This window comes from Phyllostomus hastatus, unplaced genomic scaffold (assembly GCF_019186645.2).
Source record: "Phyllostomus hastatus isolate PE091 unplaced genomic scaffold, TTU_PhHast_1.1 phas_scaffold_585, whole genome shotgun sequence".
In the NCBI taxonomy this organism is placed as follows: Eukaryota; Metazoa; Chordata; class Mammalia; order Chiroptera; family Phyllostomidae; genus Phyllostomus; species Phyllostomus hastatus.
The window spans coordinates 28736023-28759106 of NW_025334037.1; the positions used below are offsets into that span (position 1 = coordinate 28736023).

The 23084-nt window shown below is 39.8% G+C and overlaps 1 protein-coding gene across 4 annotated transcripts in view; it reads left to right on the top strand.

Annotated features, from left to right (window-relative positions):
- The first annotated feature begins 1670 nt into the window (after nt 1–1670).
- The window catches only part of CSTPP1 (centriolar satellite-associated tubulin polyglutamylase complex regulator 1), a 157828-nt gene continuing 136414 nt past the window's right edge, over nt 1671–23084 (top strand). For 2 of the 4 annotated variants that reach the window (XM_045825243.1, XM_045825247.1), the window contains exon 1: nt 1672–1803. In XM_045825243.1, the coding sequence (XP_045681199.1) occupies nt 1755–1803 (49 nt within the window). In that variant the 5' untranslated portion in view covers nt 1672–1754. Of the gene's footprint in view, nt 1804–9164; nt 9317–23084 lie in introns of those variants that run through there. The other 2 variants (XM_045825245.1, XM_045825246.1) reach the window with 2 other exon arrangements.

Below are 23084 nucleotides of genomic sequence, written 5' to 3' on the forward strand. Positions count from 1 at the left end.
CTCCGCAAATAAGAGGATGTCAAATGTTCAGCCTGGACTGAAAATTCTCTTCTTTTATCTGGTAGCTTCCAATTGCTGGCAGGGCAGCACAAAAGAAAAAAAATAAACGAATAAATACCAAGCCAATAAACCCTAAAAAAAGAGGCGGTGTGGTTTAGTGGTCAGACCACTAGCCTGGGGGTTGGGATAGCTGAGATCTGGTTCTAGCTCTCCCACTATTGGCTGGATGACGCTAGACGATTCATTTCCCCAATACGTTCCTCAGTTCTCCTACTTAGAAAAGGGAGAAGTACCTTAGAAAATTCTTATGACAAATGATCTGAAAATAGCTCCGGGTTGCTTGGAAATAAATGAAATGGTAATCCTTAACAATGACTATCCTATTACTTTATTGATAATACAGTAATAGGCCACAGGTGTGAAAGTTATAAACTTTCTATACTCTTAAACTGTATTGGTAAAGGAAATGGGGGGCGCGAGGGTGGAGGAAGACGGCAAATATTTCCATCATATTTGCAGACCTTCACATCAAATATCAAATTAGTAAATTCATTGCTTCGAGATAATAAATGCTGCTCCTAGTTTGGGTCTGTCCCTTTATCCTTACCTCGTCTAAACTCAGTGTGACTCACAGGAACCTAGAAATGAGACACATACACAATTTTAAGGGAAAGGGAGAATTAGGAGGTTTGAAGCTCCTGTTGGGAGGAGGCTAAGAATAGACCACTCAAAACACAAAGAGAAGAACCTCCTCGTTCTTTTTCCTCCCAATGTAGGTGGTCCACTGGTTTCCCAGCCATTCCTTTGATAGTATGATTTTTGTTTTCTTTTCGCAAAACCTGACCTTGTTTGTCTGGAGTGGGGGGAGGCACAAACCAAAAATTGTGAGAAAAGAACGGCTTTCTCTACTAGGTTTCGACTGTTACAAGTGCTACAGAGCACTAACCTGTTGTTGGGAGTGAAGGGGAGCAAAATGAGAACTGTCTGGATCTCTGGAAACTTAAAAAGGAATGAATGTTCTTCCCTCTTAAAAAGTGAGCAATTAGGCATATGAGGAAAAAAATTTCAATAGGTGTTTTGGTTTGTGCAACCTATCCCGTTCAGAAGTGAAGTGTCTTGGCAGGCAAAAAGGAAAACACTTGGGGAGTGTACCAAACAGTAAGGGATAGGAGTCAAAGGAGGGACTAAAGATAGAGGAACTTGAGAGGAAATGTCAATGATCTCTTAGAGGATATAATGAGCACCTTCCGTGCGTCCAGCCTTGTTACAGGAGCAGCCAAAATATACGCACGTGAAAGCACTTTGTAGCAAGTGAAGATAGTAAATAATAAAGAGATAAAAATAGGTAATGGGATATTAAGTTTTTATGGGAATTTAGGGGTAGTAGCTATAGTGAGAATAACAGCCGCATACGGCAGGAATCGTTATAAAGTTCAGAAATTGAGAATATGGGAGGCTGGCAATAATTCTTCGAAGCCTGGAAATACGATAATTCAAAAGAGTTCTCCACTCAAATTCTCTTAAAACCACCTCCTCAACAAGTCGTGAGTCCAAGGGAAGCTTCGACCACCGCGAAGCAGCCGCCCCCGGAACTGGTGTGGCCAGCTTGGCGTTTCGATACGGAAACTGTTTGCGTGACACCCCCTCCTCCTCCCGCCTCTACTCCGGCTGCTAAGGTGCCATGGCAACGGAGAGAGCTGGCGACCTGGGTTCCGGAAGCCCGAGAGCTAGAGCTTGGAAGCTACCCCAGTCAAATGATGCTGAGTCCGGAACGCCTAGCCCTACCGGACTACGAGTATCTGGGTAGGAGCTTCGGGGAAGGAAAGAAGAGCAGACGAATTAGGCCGAGATGTAGCGGGGGCGGGGTCTTGGGTGGAGCCGGTCGCTGTGGGGAGGGGAGGAGCGGGGAAGGGGGCGCCTCCTGGGTACTGAGCCAGCAAGGCCCAGGAAGGCGGAAAACAGCACCTGGGGAGTAAAGAATGTATGAGGTGCACAGGCTGCAGCCCGGGCCATGAGGATTGTGTTCAAAGTGGGATAGGCTGGAGCTGAGAATTTGGGGCCCTCTTGGGGTGTTACTGATGTGCTGGTAGTGGAGTAACCTTGAAACCTGAAGTGCCAGATCAGTCATTCTGTGAATAATCATTTTGCCGTTTTAGCGACAACTAACACTTTTGAGCGTTTCTTTTTCCTTAGGCTCTGTACTAAACATTTTACATACATTCTTTATTGAATCGTCACAACAGCCCTAAGGAGGAATTACTGTGCTTTTCTTCCATTTTGCAGTCGGAGAAACTGAGGCTGAAGAGGTAGCTTGCACCAGTGAGGCCACACAGCTAAGAAATGGTAGAGCTGCGATCAGAACCTTCTTTGCCCACTCCAAAACCTGAGCTCTTGACCACTAAGGCAGTAGCTAGTGCTTAATCGAGCACCTTTAGTGTGTAAGGTATTTATTGGATGAAAACAGGATATATGCACACGAATACTTAAGTATTAATAGGCTTTATTTTTTTAGAGCAATTTCGAGAAAACAGAAGAAGATAGTATACAGAGTTTCCACATTCTCCCACACTCAGAGTTTCCCTTATTATTAACATCTGGCATTAGTGTAGTACATTTGTTGTAATTGATGAACAAATGTCAATACATTATTGTTAACTAAAGTCCACAGTTTACATTAGGGTTCAGTCTTCGTGTTGTCAGTTCTATGGGTTTTAATAAATGCATAAGGTCACGTAACTGCCATTATAGTTTCATGCAGAATAGTTTCACTGTCCTAAAAATTCTGTGTTCTACCTATTTATCCGTACCCCAGCCGCTAATCTCTTTGCTGTCTTTAAAGTTTTACTTTTCCAGAATGTCATAGAATTGGAGTCAGACAGTAAAGTGGCTTCTTTCACTGTGCAATGTGCATTTAAGTTCCCTGAGTGTCTTTTCCTGGCTTGATAGTTTATTTCTTGTTATCACTGAATAACATCAATTGTTTAAGTGTACTTATACACAGTTTTAATGAAAACTAGTTCTAGTTTAAATTTTTGAATTGGTAATATGGAAACTGGATTTAAAAATATGAAGTTTATAGTGAAAAGCCTCCTCCCACCCCTTTCCCCTCATCTGCCAGTTCTCCTCCATAATCAGCCCCTTACCAGTAACCACTATTATTGGCTTCCTGTGTATCCTTCCAGAGTTTATTTTATTGTGTACACAAGGGATAATACAGTGCCCACTTTTTTCATTTAATGTAGCTCAGAGTTATTTCTTTATCAGTAGAGTGATTCCTCATTTTTTAATTTTGTTTAGCTGCATTGAATTTAAATACTTTATTTAACCAGTTTTCTATTGGTAGACAGTAAGTAGTTATTAGCCTTTTGCTGCTACTAAAAATACTGCCCTGAATAACCTGCAATTTTGTTTCTTTGCTAGATCTGCAAGGATCAATTCCTCAGAGTAGAATTGGAAGGTTGGGCTATATGCAGTTTTCTTTTATACCTCACCCGAGGACATGCCCGTTGATTTTAGAGAGAGTGGAAGGGAGGGAGAGACAGAGGGAGAGAAACATGGATGCGAGAGAGAAACATTGATCAGTTGCCTCTGGTAGGCGCCTGGACCAGGGACAGAGCCTGCAGCTCAGGCATGTGTCCTGACCAGGAATCGAACGCTGGACCTTTCAGTTCACCTGATGACACTCCAGTCAACTGAGCCATACTGGCCAGGGCAGGGGTATATGCATTTTGAATATTGATAGATATTGCCAAGTTGCCCTTCCTAGGGGTTGTACCAGCAATGTAAGAGCATGCCTGTTTCTCCATGGCATTTCCAATAAAATATATCAAGGTTTTGGGTATTTTCAACCTGTTAAGTGACAGATAGTCCCAGGGAGATTTAATATGCATTTCTTTTATGAAGTCGAGCATCTTTTCACCAAGTTTAAGGGCTATTTGGTATTTCAAAGATATATATATATATATATATATATATATATATATATGCCTATATATATGTAGATAGAGAGAGAGAAAGAGAGATTGTAATTAGCTGAAAGGGCATAGTTATGTCCCAGATGTTTTCATCCAATGAATAATAATATCAATGTCTAGCAATAACTAGACTTTTGCTAAGGATTTTACATATTTTATCTTATTTATCCAGTAGTCAATGAATTTATGAAATACTTGAAGCACCTAGTCCATTATTCATTTTCTTGGGTGTTTGCCATTTAAATTGTGTCTCAAAGGCTTGGCATATTTAATATACTAGCCCTCTGGTGAGCAGAGGTTGGTGGTCCCTCTATAAGTGACTTTTTTAGGAAGACTAATTCAGTGGCAGTGTTGATAATGAATCTACAAAGTCTCAGGTTGGTTGAAAAAGCTTCAGTGTCCAACTGTCTACCTAACGTTTGAACGCTGAACAAGTGCTTCTCAAGGCTGTGTGACATTCAAGTGTCTTAACTCCCTGTCTTAATCCCCATGTGGACATTTATACTGCCCTAAGCAGGGTCATACTATTCGCTGGCTTCCTCATAGTTCATCCAATCATGTAACTTTGTCGAAATGCATTTGTCTTCAGTTGAGAACAACCCCTACCCACATCATTTTGTCTGTTTCAGAGGCGTGCTGTTTTGAAACATTCACCCCTAGTTTAATGACTACTCCCTATGGATTAATTTAATAAAATATTTCCTGTGGAGGTTTTTGTTTTCATTCTTTCTTTTCTTTTCTTTCTTTTTTTTTAATTATAAAGTCACTTACATGTGTAGGCCTGGAGAAAAAAATACATATAGAGAAAAGAAAAGTGCAGAGACTGGAAAGCTCTAAGCACTCAGTCAAACAGAAGCCAAAGCTGAGCACCCCCTTGGTAAGGTGTCAGGGACCTCTTTTTAGTATTCTGGTGTAAATCACAGGGGTGCCTATTCAACGAATATCTATAGACTTCTCTTTCTACCTGCTATCCGGGGCTTATATTTTGCCTTTTCAATTGTTAGTGAAGAAAAAAATCTCATAATGTTGGGAAAACCGATCCATTCCCTAGTGACTTTGTGGATTAGGAACCTAAGCCCTGAATGACTTAGGACAGCAGTTTTCAGCCGGTGTGCAGTTAAGAAGTTTGCAGCAAGACATGCAATGCCTGACTGTTTAGTCAGGGGCACTGACCTCTTTTCCCTTTAGAGTGTCAAATTTAAAAAAAAAATGACAACAGCTAATACAACAGTAGCCGTCTGGTGTGAATGCCCTGTCCGGAACCATAAATATATAGGTTGTGTAATAGAGTTGTATCTTATTGGTCACGTCACATAAGAAGACTGTGTCTGATTGGTTAATTCTTGGTACCAGATAAATGCAAGTATAGACACTTGATTTTTTAAAAATTAACAAATGAAACTGGAATGAAAAGTGTAGGTAATTACAATTTTTTTTTGGTTTTGTAAACTAATAAAAATTATACTTATTTTTTTGTCAGGCAAAAAAAAATTTTTTTAGTGTGCCTCAGAACTTTAGTAATTAGTTCACGTGTGCCAGGAGATAAAGAAGGTTGAATATCGCTGGCTTAGGATCTTAAGATCATCATTATAGAATCAGCTCAATGATGTTTATGCCTGCAACCATCAGAATACAGTGAGAGAAAATGTGTTAATGCCCAGGCCCGAACAGAGAGATGACAGTCTGGTAAGGAGATGAAATAAGTATAGAACCCTTGAAAGACTTCCAGCCTTATGCATACTTATTGGAAGCTTCTGCCAGAGGCTGAGGTGTGTCTGTGTATCTGCTTGGGTGTGGAGAGCTCTCTGGAGCCGAAGGGCAGCCTGTTCTGGGCCCAGCTGTACAAAACACCACCTACGTGCTGACCTGAGTATAAGCATGAGGGTGTGAGGTTTATTTTTTACCCCACCTAATTTGGTGAGGTGCATGCTTTCACTCCTGCTGTAAGTTGCCTCTTCTGTTTCCAGGGAAACTGCTTATTCTCACTAGGGTTGGTAGTGGGTTGGCATAATAGATAACCCTTGGAAATCAGAGATGGTCTTTCTCCTTTGTAGGCTATACTTTTAGAGGAGTCACAATAAATCGAGCACTTCACATATGCTTAGTTAGCATTGTGCTGTATCTTATTTAATCTTCCCAACCACAGGTAGTAGTATGTATTATTATTAATTCCATTTAGTAGTTGTTAATGTCATCTCACTTTACAGAGAAGAAAACTGAGGCTTAGAAAGGCTAATTGATTTCTACAAAGTCACACAGGTGATTAAGCGTAGCAAAGCAGGGATGCAAACTCAGGTTTGTTGGATTCCATAGTCTGTTTTGCTCTCTGCCAAGAAAAACAAACAAACCAAAACACCTATTGCCTGCAAAGGGCAGTGATCCTTGCTTCCCTCTTAGGATGGACTTTATTTGTTGCAAGTAAGTTTCCTGAAAACAGGAATTGTACCTTACTCATCTTGTATACCTACCTGCCTTTCACAATGTAACCACTTAATATATACATACTCATATATGTTAAACTGAATGTGAATAATCTGACATTAGGGTACTCCACATGTGAGCAGCCAACAACAACATCTAAGATTTATTAAGCATTTACTGTGTACCAGGTAACATTTTAAGTATTTTACATATATCACTGCGTATAAAGATAGGTTCAATGGTTATCTTCAGTTCACAGATGAGGAAACTGCAATACAAAGATATTAAATATCTGGCTAGTAAATCATAAAGGAATAATTCCAATCCAGCAGCCTGACACCAGAGTTCACATTGTTAAACTCCACGCTATAAATATCTTAAGCAACTCCAAAAATGAGGCTCCAACTATTGCATAGACCTGTGCATGGGTCCTGGAGTCAGTTCAGCAGGCTCCAAGGGCTTAATTTCACATTTCTGCCAGGAGGGGGCATCCTAGGAACCAGGATGGATCAGGAAATAGTAAAATTTCAGTTTCTTCTTGCCACCTGACTCTTGTCCTAGAGGCAGGCAATGAGGAAAATAACTTCTAAAGAAACCATTTGGTAGAGTTTCATTAACAATAATCTATGTACTTTGAGCTGTGTGACCTTAAAGAAGTTACTCGACCTCTCTGTGCCTTAGTTTTCTTATCTGCAAAATATCAATAATAATAGTATTATATTTAACTCATACATGTAAACTTTTAGATCAGTGCCTCGCTGCTACATTGGGTCTACATTGTGAAAAGAGGGTGTACAAAATGAGTAAAATACCTTTCTCTTTAGAGCACCAGGGTAGGTGCTCAATAAATATTAGCTACTGTCATTATTACTACACTCTTGTAAAAATATGTAAATCATATGTATGTGGCAGTCATGAAAATGTGCCTCTGTGATCTCCTACTTTGGGGAGGGTAATTGACTCCCAAGCCCAGCTCTGAATTCAACACCTTGTTCTCCCTGAGGTCACAGGCTACTCACAGCCAGTGACTGAGTGGGACAGTTCCACCTCTAGATATGTGACTCTTCCTAGGATGACTTTGGCTTGAAGACTCCCGCTGCACTGCAGAGTCTTTCTCTCCCTTCTCCCTTTCTCTCTCTTTCTCTCAAGCTCTCTCCCCCACTCCCTTTACAAGGGTCAACCCCAAGCTCTCCTAGCTTCCTCTGGCTTTCTCCCCTTTTTCCCCATGGGCGTTTCCCCCAGTTTATCTCTTGCAAGTCTGATCCTGTCTTGGTGTCTGTTACACTGACTTCCTAAATCTTTGGAAACTAGGTCACTTTAAAATAGTAATTAACATACAATTTCATATTCACAGAATCATCCATCCATCCATCCATCCCTCCCTCCCTCCCTCCCTCCCTCCCTCCCTCCCTCCCTCCCTTCCTTCCTTCCTCCCTGGACCCTCTCTCTATAATATACAGGTCCCTTCCCCCAGGCAGCTTACACCGAAGATGGGCGATGGGTCACATTCACAGATGATTGTGACACGAAGTGGCAGTGTAGGAAGTGCTGTTCCCGAGTGGGAGAACTGTGCATGCAGCTGCGTTGGTGCTTTCTCCCTGTGATCAGCAGCTTTTCAGTCATGGCAGGGGCAGCAGGTCCCTAGGGCCTGGTGCTGGGACGTGCTTTTAGAACTTGTTCTTGGATGTTCAGACTCAGTTTCTTCTACCTTTTCAAGGAGTCTGTGACCTGTTTAATTAAATGAAATATCCTTTTGTTGGGAAAAAAGAAAAAGAACAAGCGAGTTCTAAGATGTGTTGTTCCCGACCCTCGCCCACCCCCATTTCTCCAAGGTAACTAAATTGCAGGTTATTTCAGGGTTATTCTAGGGCTTTAAAATACTTCTGTAAAGTTTTTACCTTGCTTATCATTTATATATTCAAGCAATATTAAAATCTTTCTTCCAAATGTTGTCCAAAAGTTGGGGATCACTTTTATATACATAAATACTATGTTTGCTAATTAGGTAATCTTAGGAGGCTGAGTAGGTAATTAAAAATTTAAAAAGTAATAACAGCTCAGAAGAGACAAATGGTCCATTAGTTTATCTCTAGTTCATCATCCTGTTTATGGCCTTCTTAGCAGTTATCACAGTTATCTTGTTAATCTGTTTGTTTACTTGGTTATTGCCTGTTTCTTACTAGAATGGGAAACCATAAGGGTAGGCTTATTCTTTCAGTGTCTCCCAAATCTAGTACAGTGCTTGACCCAAGTTAAATGAATGATCTGCTTTAAGTAGCAGAATAATTTTTTTTAAACTGGGAGAAAGAAATCCAGTTCTATCATATAAGAGACACTAGGATTTTTTCCTCCCTCTTCCCATGCATGAAAAAAAGGGATGACCAATTAAAATCTGCCCTGGATCCTTCTGGGTTTTTTTAAATATATATTTTTAAGATTTTATATATTTATTTTTAGAGAGGGAAGGGAGAGAGAGAGAGAGAAACATCAACGGGCCATGGCCTGCAAACCAGGCATGTGCCCTGACTGGGAATCGAACCTGCAGTGCTTTGGTTTGCAGCCCGAGCTCAATCCACTGAGCTATGCCAGCCAGGTGGTGTTTTTTTTTTTTTAAATCATACTTTATTAAAGCTGAGATAATGAAACAAGGAAGGGCTTAGGTAATAAGAAGCAATAGGACAGAGCCTAGGCGGGGTTGCTTTGGCTCATTGGAAAGTCAGAGAAAAGAGGCCCTGGAGACAGGTTCACGGGGTAAGCCTGAATGAGCTGCTGCCACCCATCACTCTTCTGGTTACAAGTCTCATGGGGACCCTTAGAGTTGAGGAGAGGCACACCTGAGAAGGAAGAAAGGCATGGGTGTGTTCCTGAGAGTGAGAGCGCACCTGGATCCTTCTGGTTTTAAACTCTTGATTATATCTAAGGTTAGTTTCTTGATTACCGTAGTTTCTATGTTTTGGTTACACAACAGTTTTTAAAGATGCTTTTTTAAAACAGTATTTTAAGAAGGAAGGAAATTTGATACAATTTTGGGGCATCTCCATGAGATCCCGTCCTTTAGCTGGGCAGAGTAATGTGTCCTAAGACCAGAATTGTCCTGGTAAAGGAATCCCTGGGTTCTCTGTGTTGGGGCCACTCTCGCACTCCTGCCCTAGGGGCCATAGGATAGCTCGTTCTATGATTGGAATTTCAAGTCAAAACACATTTATCTGAACAGAATTTTAATGATTGTCAAAGAGAGGAGGGTTTTTCCCAAACACATCTGAATTTACCAGATTACTAATCCCATTAGCTATGTTTTCTTTTAAGCACCTTTCTTTAAACAAAGCAATTACTGCTGAAATCATCAAATGTATTTTCCATAAAAGCCTTTGACTAAGTTTTGTTTGATTAGCAGGAATGCAGTAAAAGTAAATATTGTTTGAGAAGGTACTTTCAGAGCCCTTTCTTTTTCTTCATTGAATTAGCTTTTTAAAGCACAATTCTTTGGAAAGAGTAGAGCCTTTTCCCAGCTGTCCTATTATTGTGTAGCTCAAGGTCTTGGTAATACTATTATCTAGCCCCAAGATTACAGGTAATTGTGATAAATCACAAGCTTCAGTTTCTGTAATCTCAGACAGAAATCTGTTTGTGCTCCAGGCCTTCATATCAGGTGTTTGTTAAATTCAGACTTCTCTCACCTGGGATAGCCCCACCGGCCCCCAGTAAACAGGTGTGGGGCAGGGGTAGAGCTGCATTAGGGCCATTGCTTTTCTTTAAAAAAAAAAAATCATGTGGCAGAAGTCCTGTGGCCAATTTACATACAGCGTGCACAAATGGGAAAATTATGTATTTTAGGCATGTTTGAAACAATAACACTTTTGAATGTGACTAAAGGCCACCTGTCTTTGGCTTTGCCTGTGTCATGAAGAGGCTGCCAGAATCACTCTGCTGCATGGTTCTCATGCCCCAAAGTCCTGCAGATTGACACGTAAGTAGGCGACACACAAAGCAGCTCGGCCCATTAAGAAAGTGAGTTTGGGCTCTCGGACTGGCCTCCTTTCTCTCTGCGTGGAGTTCTTTCCAGCTTCCGTTCTGTCCCATCTCAGTTTTTCAGAAAGGAGAGATTAAATGTGTCTGGTATTTCAGCATGTTAACTGCACAGGCAACATGAGGCCAGCGCTCAGGCCACTGTTCAGCCTGTCATATGGAAGGAATTGCCTTTCAGGGGAGATTATAATTGTGTATGTAGCCACACAAGTGCACATTCTGCCTGGAGGAAAATGCATAGAAGAGGAGGCCGCATGCTGCCACTCAGGCCTCTTTGTGCAGGGCTGCCTGAGAAGCCCTTACTGGCGTAGTCAGCTCTTTGGGGTTTAATGAGTCACGTTTTTGTGTGATGCCCACTTCAAAAAAAAAAGAAGAAAAAGAAACGCACTCTCCCTCAAGTGATTTGCTTTGATTGGCCCTGCAGCTTTGTCTGAGAGTTTTGTACATTCCTGATGACATCATTTACAATGCTGGTGCACGGACAGTAAACAAAAAAATAATGTAGCTGTCAGGTGTCCAGACAAAACTTAAATAGTCCAATTTAGAAAAATGATAGTAAGCTCTATGAGCACATGAGCTTAGACAACAAGCACGGTCCCAGTCCTTCCTGGAGTGGGGTGCCTTGGAAGAGGGCTGTAGGGAAACCAGCAGCTTGGCCACTTGGAGCCGTGTGCAGCTCCGACTTGAGTCCACGGTCTAGTGTTAGTGCTAAGCGGTGTGTTCTAGCTACTGGATAAAACACAGGTTCCCGTGTGAGTAAGTCATTAAGCTCCCAGCATTTCACCTTTAAGACAGGAAAAGGTAATGTTGCCACCTACCTCACAGGAATGTTAGAAGATTGAAAAGATAAGCATGCGGAGCTCTTAAATAGATAATACTATTATTATTTTCCTTGATCAAATTTCCCCAACACATGGAGTTCATAAAAGCTACCTCCCAGGGGGTTGAGAGGATGAAATAATTAAGCTGTGTCAAGTATTTTAAAGTAAACTATTTAATAAATCTAAAATTGATCTTTCTAGATAGTCCATACATCACCAAACCTGATGTTTAGACACAGGATTCACTTATAAAGTCTCACTCGTGCAGTGGTCAGTCTTTTGCCCTGTCTTCAAGGATCGGCATGGTCGAGAAGGGTGAATACATGGTAGTTAGAAGAAAATTGGTCTTTAGGGGCAATGGCCCTGCCTTTTTTCTCTTCAAGGTTATGCCTACAAATAGCCACGGGAGTCTTGCTAATCTTTGTTGGCATGTCTAGCCATAGGGACTGTTTCGACCTTTGCTCTTCCTTAAATATTTGTTTTTGATCTCATATTTCTAAAGGAGAAATGAACTTAAGGAAAAGAAGTGCTTGATTTGTCTTCCAATGTGAACCTTTTCTTATCCCATTTCCCAGGAGTTAGGAGAAAATAACTGTTGTTGAAGGACCTGGCATTGGTTCTCCAGCGGAAAGTCCTTAAACTCAGCCAAGGAGTCAGAATGGCTTAGCTTGTTATCTTCAGAGGCGAAGGGACACCATAAAATAATTTGTATTTTTAAATGACAAAATTATCACTGATATCTCTTCTTCCATTTTGTTTGTATTCTCAGGTGATTCTTTAATTTCAGAATTTCTTCTTTCGTTTTCAGGTATCGAAGTGTTTGGGTAATTTTACTTCCCAGTTTTCATCTTCTCTTCGATTACATAAAGCGGGGAACACTATCTCATTTAGATTCTAAACCCTTAGGATGAGATCGTTTCTCTTATTTTTTGAAATACAGAGATACAGTCATATTCTAGCTTCTAAATGTACGGCCTCCCAAATTCTCTGAAGTGAGAAATGTACTAGAACAGATGTTCTCGGTGTGCCAACCAGAGTCATTCTCGAACCCGGGAGGCCTGGAGGCGGACAGCCGTTTCATTCAGTCCTCACAAGAGATGTGCTAAGGAGGAACCCGGCTAATCCCGACTCTTCCCTGAGAAAACAGTGATTTAGGTTACAGAACTTGCCCAAGATCACTGAGCTAGTAGCTGCGGAGGTGAAGCTTGATGAAGTTTGTCTGACTCTAAAGCCTGAGTTGTTAACCATTCTGCTCTTTTAGGTCCTGTTATTTCTATAGGCCCTCTTTTCTACTCAGTTCAATAAGGATAAAGTGTCGGAACTTGATATTTTAACAGATATTTCTACAGAACGTGTGATATATTCCCTAGATTTTTTGGTATAATATATAGAACCTAATACAACATTTTCTTGATTATGTGGTTTCAGTATTTTAAACATCATTTGTTATATTGTGCTATAGATATGTTATCACATGTACTTGTAAGGACGGATGTCAGGAAACAGGAGTTCAGAGAACTTAACTACCGTATTTTGCCATGTATAACGCACACTCACATTTTTGGCCCAAACTTTCAGGGAAAAAAATCTGTTTTAATTTTTAAATTCAATTTTTATTTATATTTAGAAACAAAACCTATTATCATATTCCTGGGTATTATTTTTTTTAAAAGATTTTTATTTATTTTTAGAGAGAGGGGAAGGGAGGGAGAAAGAGAGGCAGAGAAATATCAATGTGTGGTTGCCTCTCACACGTCCCCTACCGGGGACCTGGCCCACATCCCAGGCTTGTGCCCTGACTTGGAATCAAATCGGCGACCCTTTGGCTCACAGGCCGGTGTTCAATCCACTGAGCCACACTAGCCAGGGCTCCTGGGTATTATTTTGCATACGGATATCATTATTACTTTCTAGAGTTAACACTTTAATGCATAAGCATAAATAAAATAATTAAAAACATTTATATAGATATGGAATTAGTACTACCCATGTGTAATGCGCATCCTTATTTTTCCCTCAAAAATTTGGACAAAAACTTGTGCATTATACATGGCAAAATATAGTAATTTTCCAGCGTTTATGTAGATAGCAGTTAGTGGAGCTAAGATTTGACTCTAGTTCTTCTGATTCCAAATTCAATGGTTTGGGTATTACTCAATAAATGTTAGTTAAATATAGGTATTTAACTAACTTTATAGGTATTAATTAATGATAAGTTTTCCCCTATGCACAGATCTCCTTTCTGCATTGTGATATTTCCTGCCGGGTCAGTAAACTTGTTGAGGTATACTGAAGTTTTGTGCCCTGATCTCTCAGGGTATTAGTTAGGGTGACGGCTGAGCTGCTCTTACAAAAAGAACCCCCCACCCTCTGCCAAGAAATGGCTCATACAAGAGAGAACTTTCTTTCTAACTTAAACTAAGTCCAGGGTGGTATAAGTCCAGCAGAAGGCAGGATCTGCTCTAGGAAGCCATCATGGGATTTCAGGCTAGCAGGACAGCTGTGCCGTTTGAAACCCGTGGTTTCTGAGGGTGTCTCTGTGGTGTCCACTTCCAGCCAGTGAAAAGGAAAAGGAGAAGGAGTGGATCCAGAGCAAACACCTTTTACGCATGTGAGGCAGAATTTGTAAGCATCTCCGGTGCTCACATTTCATTAGAAAGAACTCAATATAAGGTCCCTGCTAATTGCAAAGGAGCCTGGGGATTGGGGTCCTAACTAGACAATCGTATGTGCAGGAAGGAAAGGAGCGTAGGTTGGGGGAAGCGCACACCTCGATCTGCCCCACCTAGTGTGGATGGTGGAGATGTCTCTCCCGCTCCAGGTGAGGTGTCCTGTTGGCGGCTGGTTGTCCTCATTCGTAGGCAAAGCACGGACATGCCAGTGGGTGTGGAGCTTGTCCTGTGGTGGATTTAATGCTCTTATACCCTAACTTCCCTTCCTCCTAGCCTTCTGACAAAATTATGATTTTTGGTTAAATTAGTATTCAGAGTTTATTATGACTATGGAAATGGTATATATATTTTAGCTAAGTAGTATACTATGATTACATTTTCCCTTTTTTACAGTTTAAATTTTTTTTTCCCCTGGAGTTAATAATTGCCTTGTCTTTTGCTTGGTTACTTTCCTATGAACTTATCTCTAATTTATGTTTAAACTTTACAAATGAAAGGTCAGTTTATGTAAACACCTCAAGTGTTCTCTAAGTTGCAGTTTATTTTCTTCAAGATAAGTCCCCTGGAGTACTCCTGCGCCTGTTTGGTCCTCCTGCTCTAATTGGGCCTGGTTGCTCTCCAAACCCTTCATCCTCATCATGGACATTACTTGTCTCTGTCAAGTTGGATTCCATATTTCCTGAAACCTATATATTTCTTTTTCCTTATACTCCTTTTTTTGTTGTTAGCTTATATCTGCCGGTAGCTTTCTCAGAAAGGGTGCATGCAAAATAAAAATTGAGGGCCCCATCTGTGGCTCAGTTGGTTGGGCATCATCCCACAAATGGAAAGATTGCCAGTTCTGTTCCTGGTGAGGCAGGCAGGGGACATGCCCAGGTTGCAGGTTCAGGTCCCAGTTAGGGTGCATACAGAAGGCAGCCGATTGATGTTTTTCTCTCACATTGGTCTTTCCCTCCCTGTCTTTCCCCTCCCTTCCCCCTCTCTAAAACAAACACAAAAATAAATAAAATAAGATAAACTTTGAGGGATCTTGTGTTTCTGACAGTGCCTTTATACACACTGGATTGATAGTTTGTGTAGGTATAAAATTCTGTGTTGGAGATAATTTTCCATTAGAATTTTTGAGGCATTTCTCCATTATCTTCTAGCTGTGTGTGTGTGGGACCTCTCTCCAGTGTCTCTTATGGTGATACTAATCCTATTGGATCAGGGCCTCACCCTTCTGACCTCATTTAACCTTAAATTCTTTCTTACTCCAAATACAGCCACACCATGGGTTAGAGCTTCAACATATGAATTTGGGCAGGTATGAACACTGAGTCCATAATGCAAGCCGTCTGTTTTATACCCATGCCTTCAGAGGTACTGATACCTACAGTTCCTAAGCCTTTCTGACATTATGTAAGAGAGTGGCTACTTCTTGTCAGCTTTCCTTAATACAAACAGTGCACTTAGTTTTTTAGCTTACTGCAATAGTTATTGTCTGATTTTCATCTTCCAAAAGTTTCTTAATATCTCTGATGCTGCCATCTTCAACTCTGTGTTTTTATGAGTCTGTGTCTTTTACTGAGATATAATTAACATACCATAAAATCCACCCTTTTAAAGTATACATACAGTTCAGCCCTGGTGGTGTGGCTCAGTTGGCTGGAGCTTTGTCCCATAAATGAAAAGCTCACGGGTTTGATTCTGATCACGACACATACCTAGGTGGCACATTCGGTTCCCGGATGGGGTGCATGCAAGAGGCAACTGATTGACCTTTTTCTCTCACATCATTGTTTCTTTCTCTCACTCTCCCCAACCCCCTTCCCCCTCTCTAAAGTCAATAAGCATGTCCTTGGTTTAAGTTTTAAAAAGTGTATACAATTCAGTATTTTTTAGTGTATTCACAGCATTGTGCAACCACCAGCATGATCTAATTCCAGAACATTTTCTTCACCCTCAAAAGAAAGCTCATACCAATTAGCAGTCATTCCTTTTCCCCCCACACCCAGCCCCTGGCTAGCAATAATCTACTTTCTGTCTCTATGGATCTGCCTATTCTGGACATTTTATATATAAACAGTTCTTGCCACAACAAGGGAATTGATACATTGTAGAACATTCAACAATTGAATATTATGCTGCAGTGAGAATTAATGAACAACTGCTAGTAGCTATATGGATCAACCTCCCAAATGGCAGTGTTGGATGAAAGAAGCCAGACTCAAAGGACTGCATACTGTGTGATTTGATACACATCTGAAAACCAGGAAAAACTAATGTATGTATTTAGCTTTGGGGCTGGGGGTTAGAGCTGGGAGGAGGTTATAGGGGATTTTCTAGGGTATTGATTACAAGTGCCAATTCATACTTTCCTGTATATTATTATATTTCAGTAGAAAGTTTTAAAAATGTATGGTAGGTAGTTTTTAACTTAAAAATAGGCAAGTAAAATAAAATGGAGATCTCAGAAACAGATATCAAAGCACAGATCCATTTAATCTATGACAAACTAAGTGCAACAAAATAATGTGAAAAATTCATTAGTTGAGAATGAATTGGAGGGAATTAGAAAGGAATAAATTTATTTCACACTTCATACCATATGGTGATATGGATTCTAGCTGAATTAAACTGTTAAAATAGTTTTATAACTAGGAGAAAATAATAAAGTATACTTACCCCCGAGATAATTTTATGACACAAATCAATAGTAGATATTTGATGGCAGATGGATATATAGATAGGATTTTTTTAAATTTCTATAAGAAAAATAACAGATAAAAGAAATGTGGTGGGATAAGGAAAATCGTGATGAATATCATAAATAAAAATTAACACATGACAGCCCTGGCTGGCGTAGCTCAGTGGATTGAGCTCGGGCTGCGAACCAAAGTATCGCAGGTTCGATTCCCAGTCAGGGCACATGCCTGGGTTGCAGGCCATGGCCCCCAGCAACAGCACATTGATGTTTCTATCTCTCTCTCTTTCTCCCTCCCTTCCCTCTCTAAAAATAAGTAAATAAATCTTAAAAAAAATTAACACATGACATGTTAAGAAAATGTACAAATTTATGTCATAGGACTAAGCTCTTCAGGATAAGTTGTCAAAGGAAATGATTTAAGAGTTTATGAATGTACAATATTCTTTGTAAAAGTAAAAAATTAGAGTTAATCTGTATGCTCCTCAATAAGGGAATGGTTACCCTGGCTGATGTGACTCAGAGGATTGAGCTCCAGCCTGCATAACGAGGCCTCACCAGTTTGACTCGCAGTCAGGGCACATGCCTGGGTTGCAGGCAGGGTCCCCGGTAGGAGGTACGCAGGAGGCAACCACACATTTATGTTTCTCTCCCTCTGTTTCTCCTTCCCTTCCCTTCTCTCTAAAAATAAATAAATAAAATCTTTTTTAAAAACACACTTTTAAGTCAGTTAAAATAAAAAGCTTTGTATTGGTATATCTGCAGAGAAATTGGCCTCATTTTCTTGAAGATGGTAGTCTTTCTGGAGAGCAATTTAGCAATACACAACAAAGGCCATAAAAATGAGCATCTCTTTTGATTCTTAAGCCCTACTTCTGGGAATATATTCTAAGGAAATAACTCAAAAGAGAAAAGAAATATTCTGCATAAAGATATTTATAGCCACATTATTTTTTAATAAAAAACTGGAAATAGTCCAATCTGAGGTAGATAAATACAGTGAAATATTATGTCATTAAATAATTTGTAAAACAACTTTATGTATATGTAAAAAAGCATTTAGGAATGAAGCTTTTTTAAAAAGTAGGAGTCCAATGTAAACAAATATACATTGATGAAGATGAGAAGGGACCATAGAGATATGTAAATGCTTGCTATTTTAAGATAGATGGATTCTGTATTTAAGTAATAATTCAAAGTACAATAGTAATATTGACATAATTTTTAAAAAGATTTTATTTATTTTTAGAGAGAGGTGAAGGGAAGGAGAAAGAGGAAGAGAAACATCAATGTGTGGTTACCTCTCACGTGCCCCCTACTAGGGACCTGGCCCGCAACCCAGGCATGTGCCCTGACTGGGAATCGAACCTGCTACTTTTTGGTTTGTAGGCTGGCGCTCAATCCACTGAGCCACACCAGCAAGGATGACATCATAATTTTTAAAATATTAGATGACTTAATAAGATTGGTTTCAGCTCCATGCTTATGAAATCTCAAGAAAATGAAATTGAAAGTAAAGTTTTTTTATCTTTTCCTTCTCCTAGCACCACTCAAATTCTTCTCAGTTTAACATTTTTCTTAAACTAGGTCCATTAATGAGGCTTGCTACTGGGTTATTTTGTTTTGGAAAGACAAAGTATAAATCCAGAGAAGTAGAAGAGAATGCAATAATTTCATTTTCTATATCTGTTTATATTACACATTCTAAAAGCAAAATGTTCACTTAGCTTAATGAGGCTTCCCATTAGTTCTGGAGAGTAAAGTAAAGTGTTCTTCTCCCCCATGATCTACTGAGGAAATTAAGTTGGAGAGGGGCTAAATACCTTGCATAATTCCCCCACGATGCCCCAGGGAGTCATCTATAGAACAAGGATTTAGAAACCAGGTCTTTTATAAAGAGACCCTCTTGCTTAGGCTGTTCAGCCTATGTGCCGTTTGGGGTGGCAGTGCAGGGCTGAGATCAATTGACTGTGCAAGATCTGGGCTGCAGGTCAGTTCGCCTTGATGAGTCGGATTATTGGAGCTGTGTAAGTTTTCTGAGGGAAGATTTCTCAAATGAGCTGTAGAAGTGTCTTGTACCACCAACTGGTAGAACTTGATAGAATCTGACCTAGATTGTCCAAAGAGAAGTGGCCATAAGAGAGAAGTTCCACCTCTTTGCTACCTGTTACTTCATGTGCTGCCTGTTACTTGTTTATTTTTCTGTCTAGTGCAAAATGCAGGATCTGAGAAGGGGATGGTGCTATCATCAGTTCTAAAATTAAGCAGAATGTTTCCTCAGTTAGTAAATGGAAAAATTAATTTTAAAAGCTCTTCATGTAAGTTCTGTGAAATATAAAAACATTGATTTGTGGTGTACTTTGCAATCATGACATTTATGTTTATATCAGTTAATTAGTATTAATCATGATCATTTTAAACTTTCTAAATTTCTCTAAGAATGTTCTAATTCTGTGACTTGGTGGAAAATATTTATGCTCATGAGATTAAAGCTCAGTCTTTTGCCCTACCACTTATTAGCTGTATGACCTTGGGCAATTTCCTCATTTGTAAAATAGAGATATTAATCCCAGTCTTATCTGACTGCTAGGTCAATGTGATAGTGTATGTGGAAGTATTTAATAAACTATTGTGCAAGTTATGAAGGTCACTGAGACCTTAACCCTTTTTACAACAATGGTAAGTGCTGGGAATAGTAGTACATCTCTTAAATGCTTGGGTAGTCAGGAAACACTCTATCCTATCCTAGCATCCTACCCAGATGGATGTATAGGCCACTGAGCATTCTGATTGGTACAATTAGTTTGATCCCTTTATTTATACTATTGGGAAAATATATAGATGCTTTATGTTAGTATTAGGTTTGTCTGCATATAACAAAAAAACCCCACTAAAATAAGATGGTTTTAAAACATTAGAAGAACCCCGGCTGGTGTGGCTCAGTGGATAGAGTGCTGGCCTGCAAACCAAAGGGTCACCAGTTTAATTCCCAGTCAGGGCACATGTCTGGGTTGCAGGCCAGGTCCCCAGTGCATGAGAGGCAACCACACATTGATGTTTCTCTCCCTTTCTTTCTCCCTCCCTTCCCCCTCTCTAAAAATAAATAAATAAACTCTTGTAAAAATAATTTTTAAAATATTAGAAGATTGTTTTTCTTTTGTGGAAAAGAAGCCTGAAGATAGTCAATTCATGGCTAGTATGGTATTTTTCAAGGTATAATCAGGGACTCAGCTTTCTCTCTTTTTCCTCCAACATCCTAACTATAGATTCCATCTTTTATCTCAGGATCCATGAGGACTGAAGGAGCTCTTTGTTATATAAGAGGTAGCTTTCAGTTGAATCAGTTCCATTTAAATACTTTCTACAAGACCCATACAATATTGTGCTTAAATTGTATAGCTTAATCACATGACTAAAGCCTAGCTGCAAGAGAAGCTGAGAAATATGGTCTGTTTGCCAGTAGCCATGAGCCTAGGAAAGCTTGGAGTATGTTTCCAAGGAGGAGAGGTTGCTGGGGTCGGCAACTAGCAGTCTTTGCTACAGCATCATGTAAACTATATGGATGGTTTGTTATAAACATCTCCTGCTCTACCTAAGATGTGTATGTGCATGCACACACACGCACACACCTGCTTTGACTAGGTAACACTTTCACAGATTTAAAAAATATATAAGACATGCATTGAGAGGAGTTGTTTCACCCTGTCCCAGTTTACCCCTCCTCCTGTGCTTTATAGACAATTGCTTATATTTACTCAATCAGCTCTTTTAAATCCAGAATGATGTTTTGATTCCTGAAGTTTCCAATACTGTTGAGCTTTGCCATTTTTTTCCCTGAAATAACAACCTTCTTTACTTTTTCTAGAATACTCTTTTTCTGCCTTTTATTATAAAGTCATGTAATAATTTGCTTTCTCTTGTTGTCTCCAAATTAAAGGCTCAGTATAATTCAGTAATCTGATTCTCAGTACTTAGATTATCTTCCAGCCAACCATTATATTAAAGAAAGTTAACGATTATACTTATTTTCACTTATCTTCTCATTTATTATACTTATTATTACTTATGTCACATATCACCTTTGTTATAGGACAAAAACTTATTTGTAATTGTGGGTATGATTGGCACCAGAGAACTGAATAGACTCTTGGTAGGATAAAAGAAGCCTAGGTAATGTCATTTGACTATTCCATTTTAACATTTACGTCCATTCAGGCAGCACAAAATATTTGAAAATAATTCAGTTGTAGCTATGGTTTATTTTGCCTACTTTGTTTAAATAAAAACTTTGGCAATGTGGTTATAGAGCGAAATGTGGAGAATTTTCAGGCTTCATTTGAGCAAGCCCAAGAACTTTCCGTCATTGTATCAAGAGGGAGAACAATGAGGAAAGTCTTCAATTTCTTTGTTTGTAAAACGGTGGAAGTTGAATGATATCATCTTAAAGTCCTTCCACTCCTTAAACTTTTGTAATTCTGGAGCAGGGGTAAGAATAGTAATGCGAGACTGGCTACTGGTTTCCAGTTCAGTACAACCAAGAAAGGCCAATGGGACAGTCTGCGGGTGGACGTAGAGATCCTGTGTCCTGATGAAGAGGGTTAGTGTGTTCCGTGGAAACTGAGGAGGACAAGGAATGTTCAGGTCACGGGATTCGATGGTTCCTGATTGTGAAAGAAAACTGGTCAAGTGCTTCCAGGAAGGGAAAGAGATGTGAGGTGGGTTTTTTGTTTTGTTTTGTTTTTTTTAATGTGTAGGCCAAGAACTCTTGGGGGAGCTAAAATGAGCTTAGGAGGTTCCCGAATACTCCAAAATTATACACAGCACATTAAATTATAGCCATTTTTTTTCTGTGAGAAAACTTTTGTAGCTTAATTAGATTCTTATGATCTAACACAAAAGCCACTCACTCTTAAAAATTAGTGTTAAAGACTCCCAGTTATTAAAATGGAAAAAGAGTCTTTCAGTTGGTGAATATGGTCTTTGTGATATTTTTAGAGGAAGCTAGGTTTCAATCACAAAAGCCACAGAAATAAGGGGTGAGAAAAATGTATAGAATGGAGAGGAACTGGCCACCAGACAGTTTTAAGTCTTGGCTTGCCATCATTGGCTGTGTGACCTTGGCAAGTGAATAAGCTCCCTAGGCCTCGGTTTCCTCAGCTGTGAGACAGGAATATAAGTATTTGCCTTAAGTGGCGGTTGTGAAGATTGAGAGAATGCAGGTTGGGTACTTAATACAGTGCTTGGCACTTAGTAAGTATTAGGTAAATTTCTACCCTCACAAGGTTTTAAATTTTCTGTATTTATTTTAAGGCCTTTATTGTACATTTCACTTTGAAGGACTGGTCCTCAGTTAAGTCCATCTTCAAAGAATTATTCACTAATACACTCGAGGTGATTATGTCTTATTAAGTGGTTAGTTTAGAGGTTCTTTTCCTATGCAGATTTGTAAGCCGGGTGTGTAATAATTGCACATGGGAATTGTTGCCGGGCAGCACGTGTGCCTGAGTGGTGGTACATGGCTTGCATTGTAATGTCATCAGAGCAAGGGCCAGCTGGCTGGACATGTACTGCCACATGGGCTAGGGACTCCATTCCTCAACAAAACAGCAGCCAGCACCAGGGTTAACAGAAAATGACAAGCCAGGCATGGATGAGGGAGGCGCCAGCAGAGCAGCGGGATGTCCTTTGATTTGCTTCTGTTATTTGCATGTCTTTCTTGTGATGTCTGTGAAATGTTTAGAATGACAAAGTTTTTAAAAGACCTGCTGACTCCGCCTGAAAAATGTGAAAAACCTCCCGTTTAGAGACCTATTATGTCCAGCTAGCCAGCATTTTCTATATCTTTTTCTTCATTTTTTATTAATGCAAACATTTGCATGAAGACAGAACCTTTGTTTCTTAAAGAGTTCATCTGCTCCTGCTGCTTGCTGGCCCTGCCATGCAAGAGCACAACAGAACCTTTGTTACCCTTTCAGCAAAGCTGTTTATGAACGGTGGCTTACTGAGGACTGCTTCCTGTGCTGTGTGCTTCCATTTTGTCTAAAAAAGAAAAAAAAAGAAAATAGTTCTTGGAGTGAAAAGAATTTGGACTTTCTTTTATTCATGTCCTGGATGTTGAAATGACAAGTAGCCCCCAAATTTGTAAGGAACTGGTAATTGCATCGAATGCATTTTTTCACTTTACCTTGAACATAATGAGGCTCTTAGTGACAATGGAAGGAACAAGTGCTTTCTCATTGGAATAGAGAGAGGGAACAGTTAAAAGGCAACAGAAAGAGGAGTTGAGAACAGGACAAAAGTGGCTTCCTGTAAGAACCTTCATATTGTAACAGAATGTGTTTTGGTACTTAGAGTTTTCCACCTGGGAGGCACAGTCCTAAAATGGTTGGGTTGAGTAAAGAATATCCTCACAGTGTACAAATAATGATACACTCTATGTATTCGTGTAGTAAATATTTGAAGGACTGCTCCGCGGAAGACACTG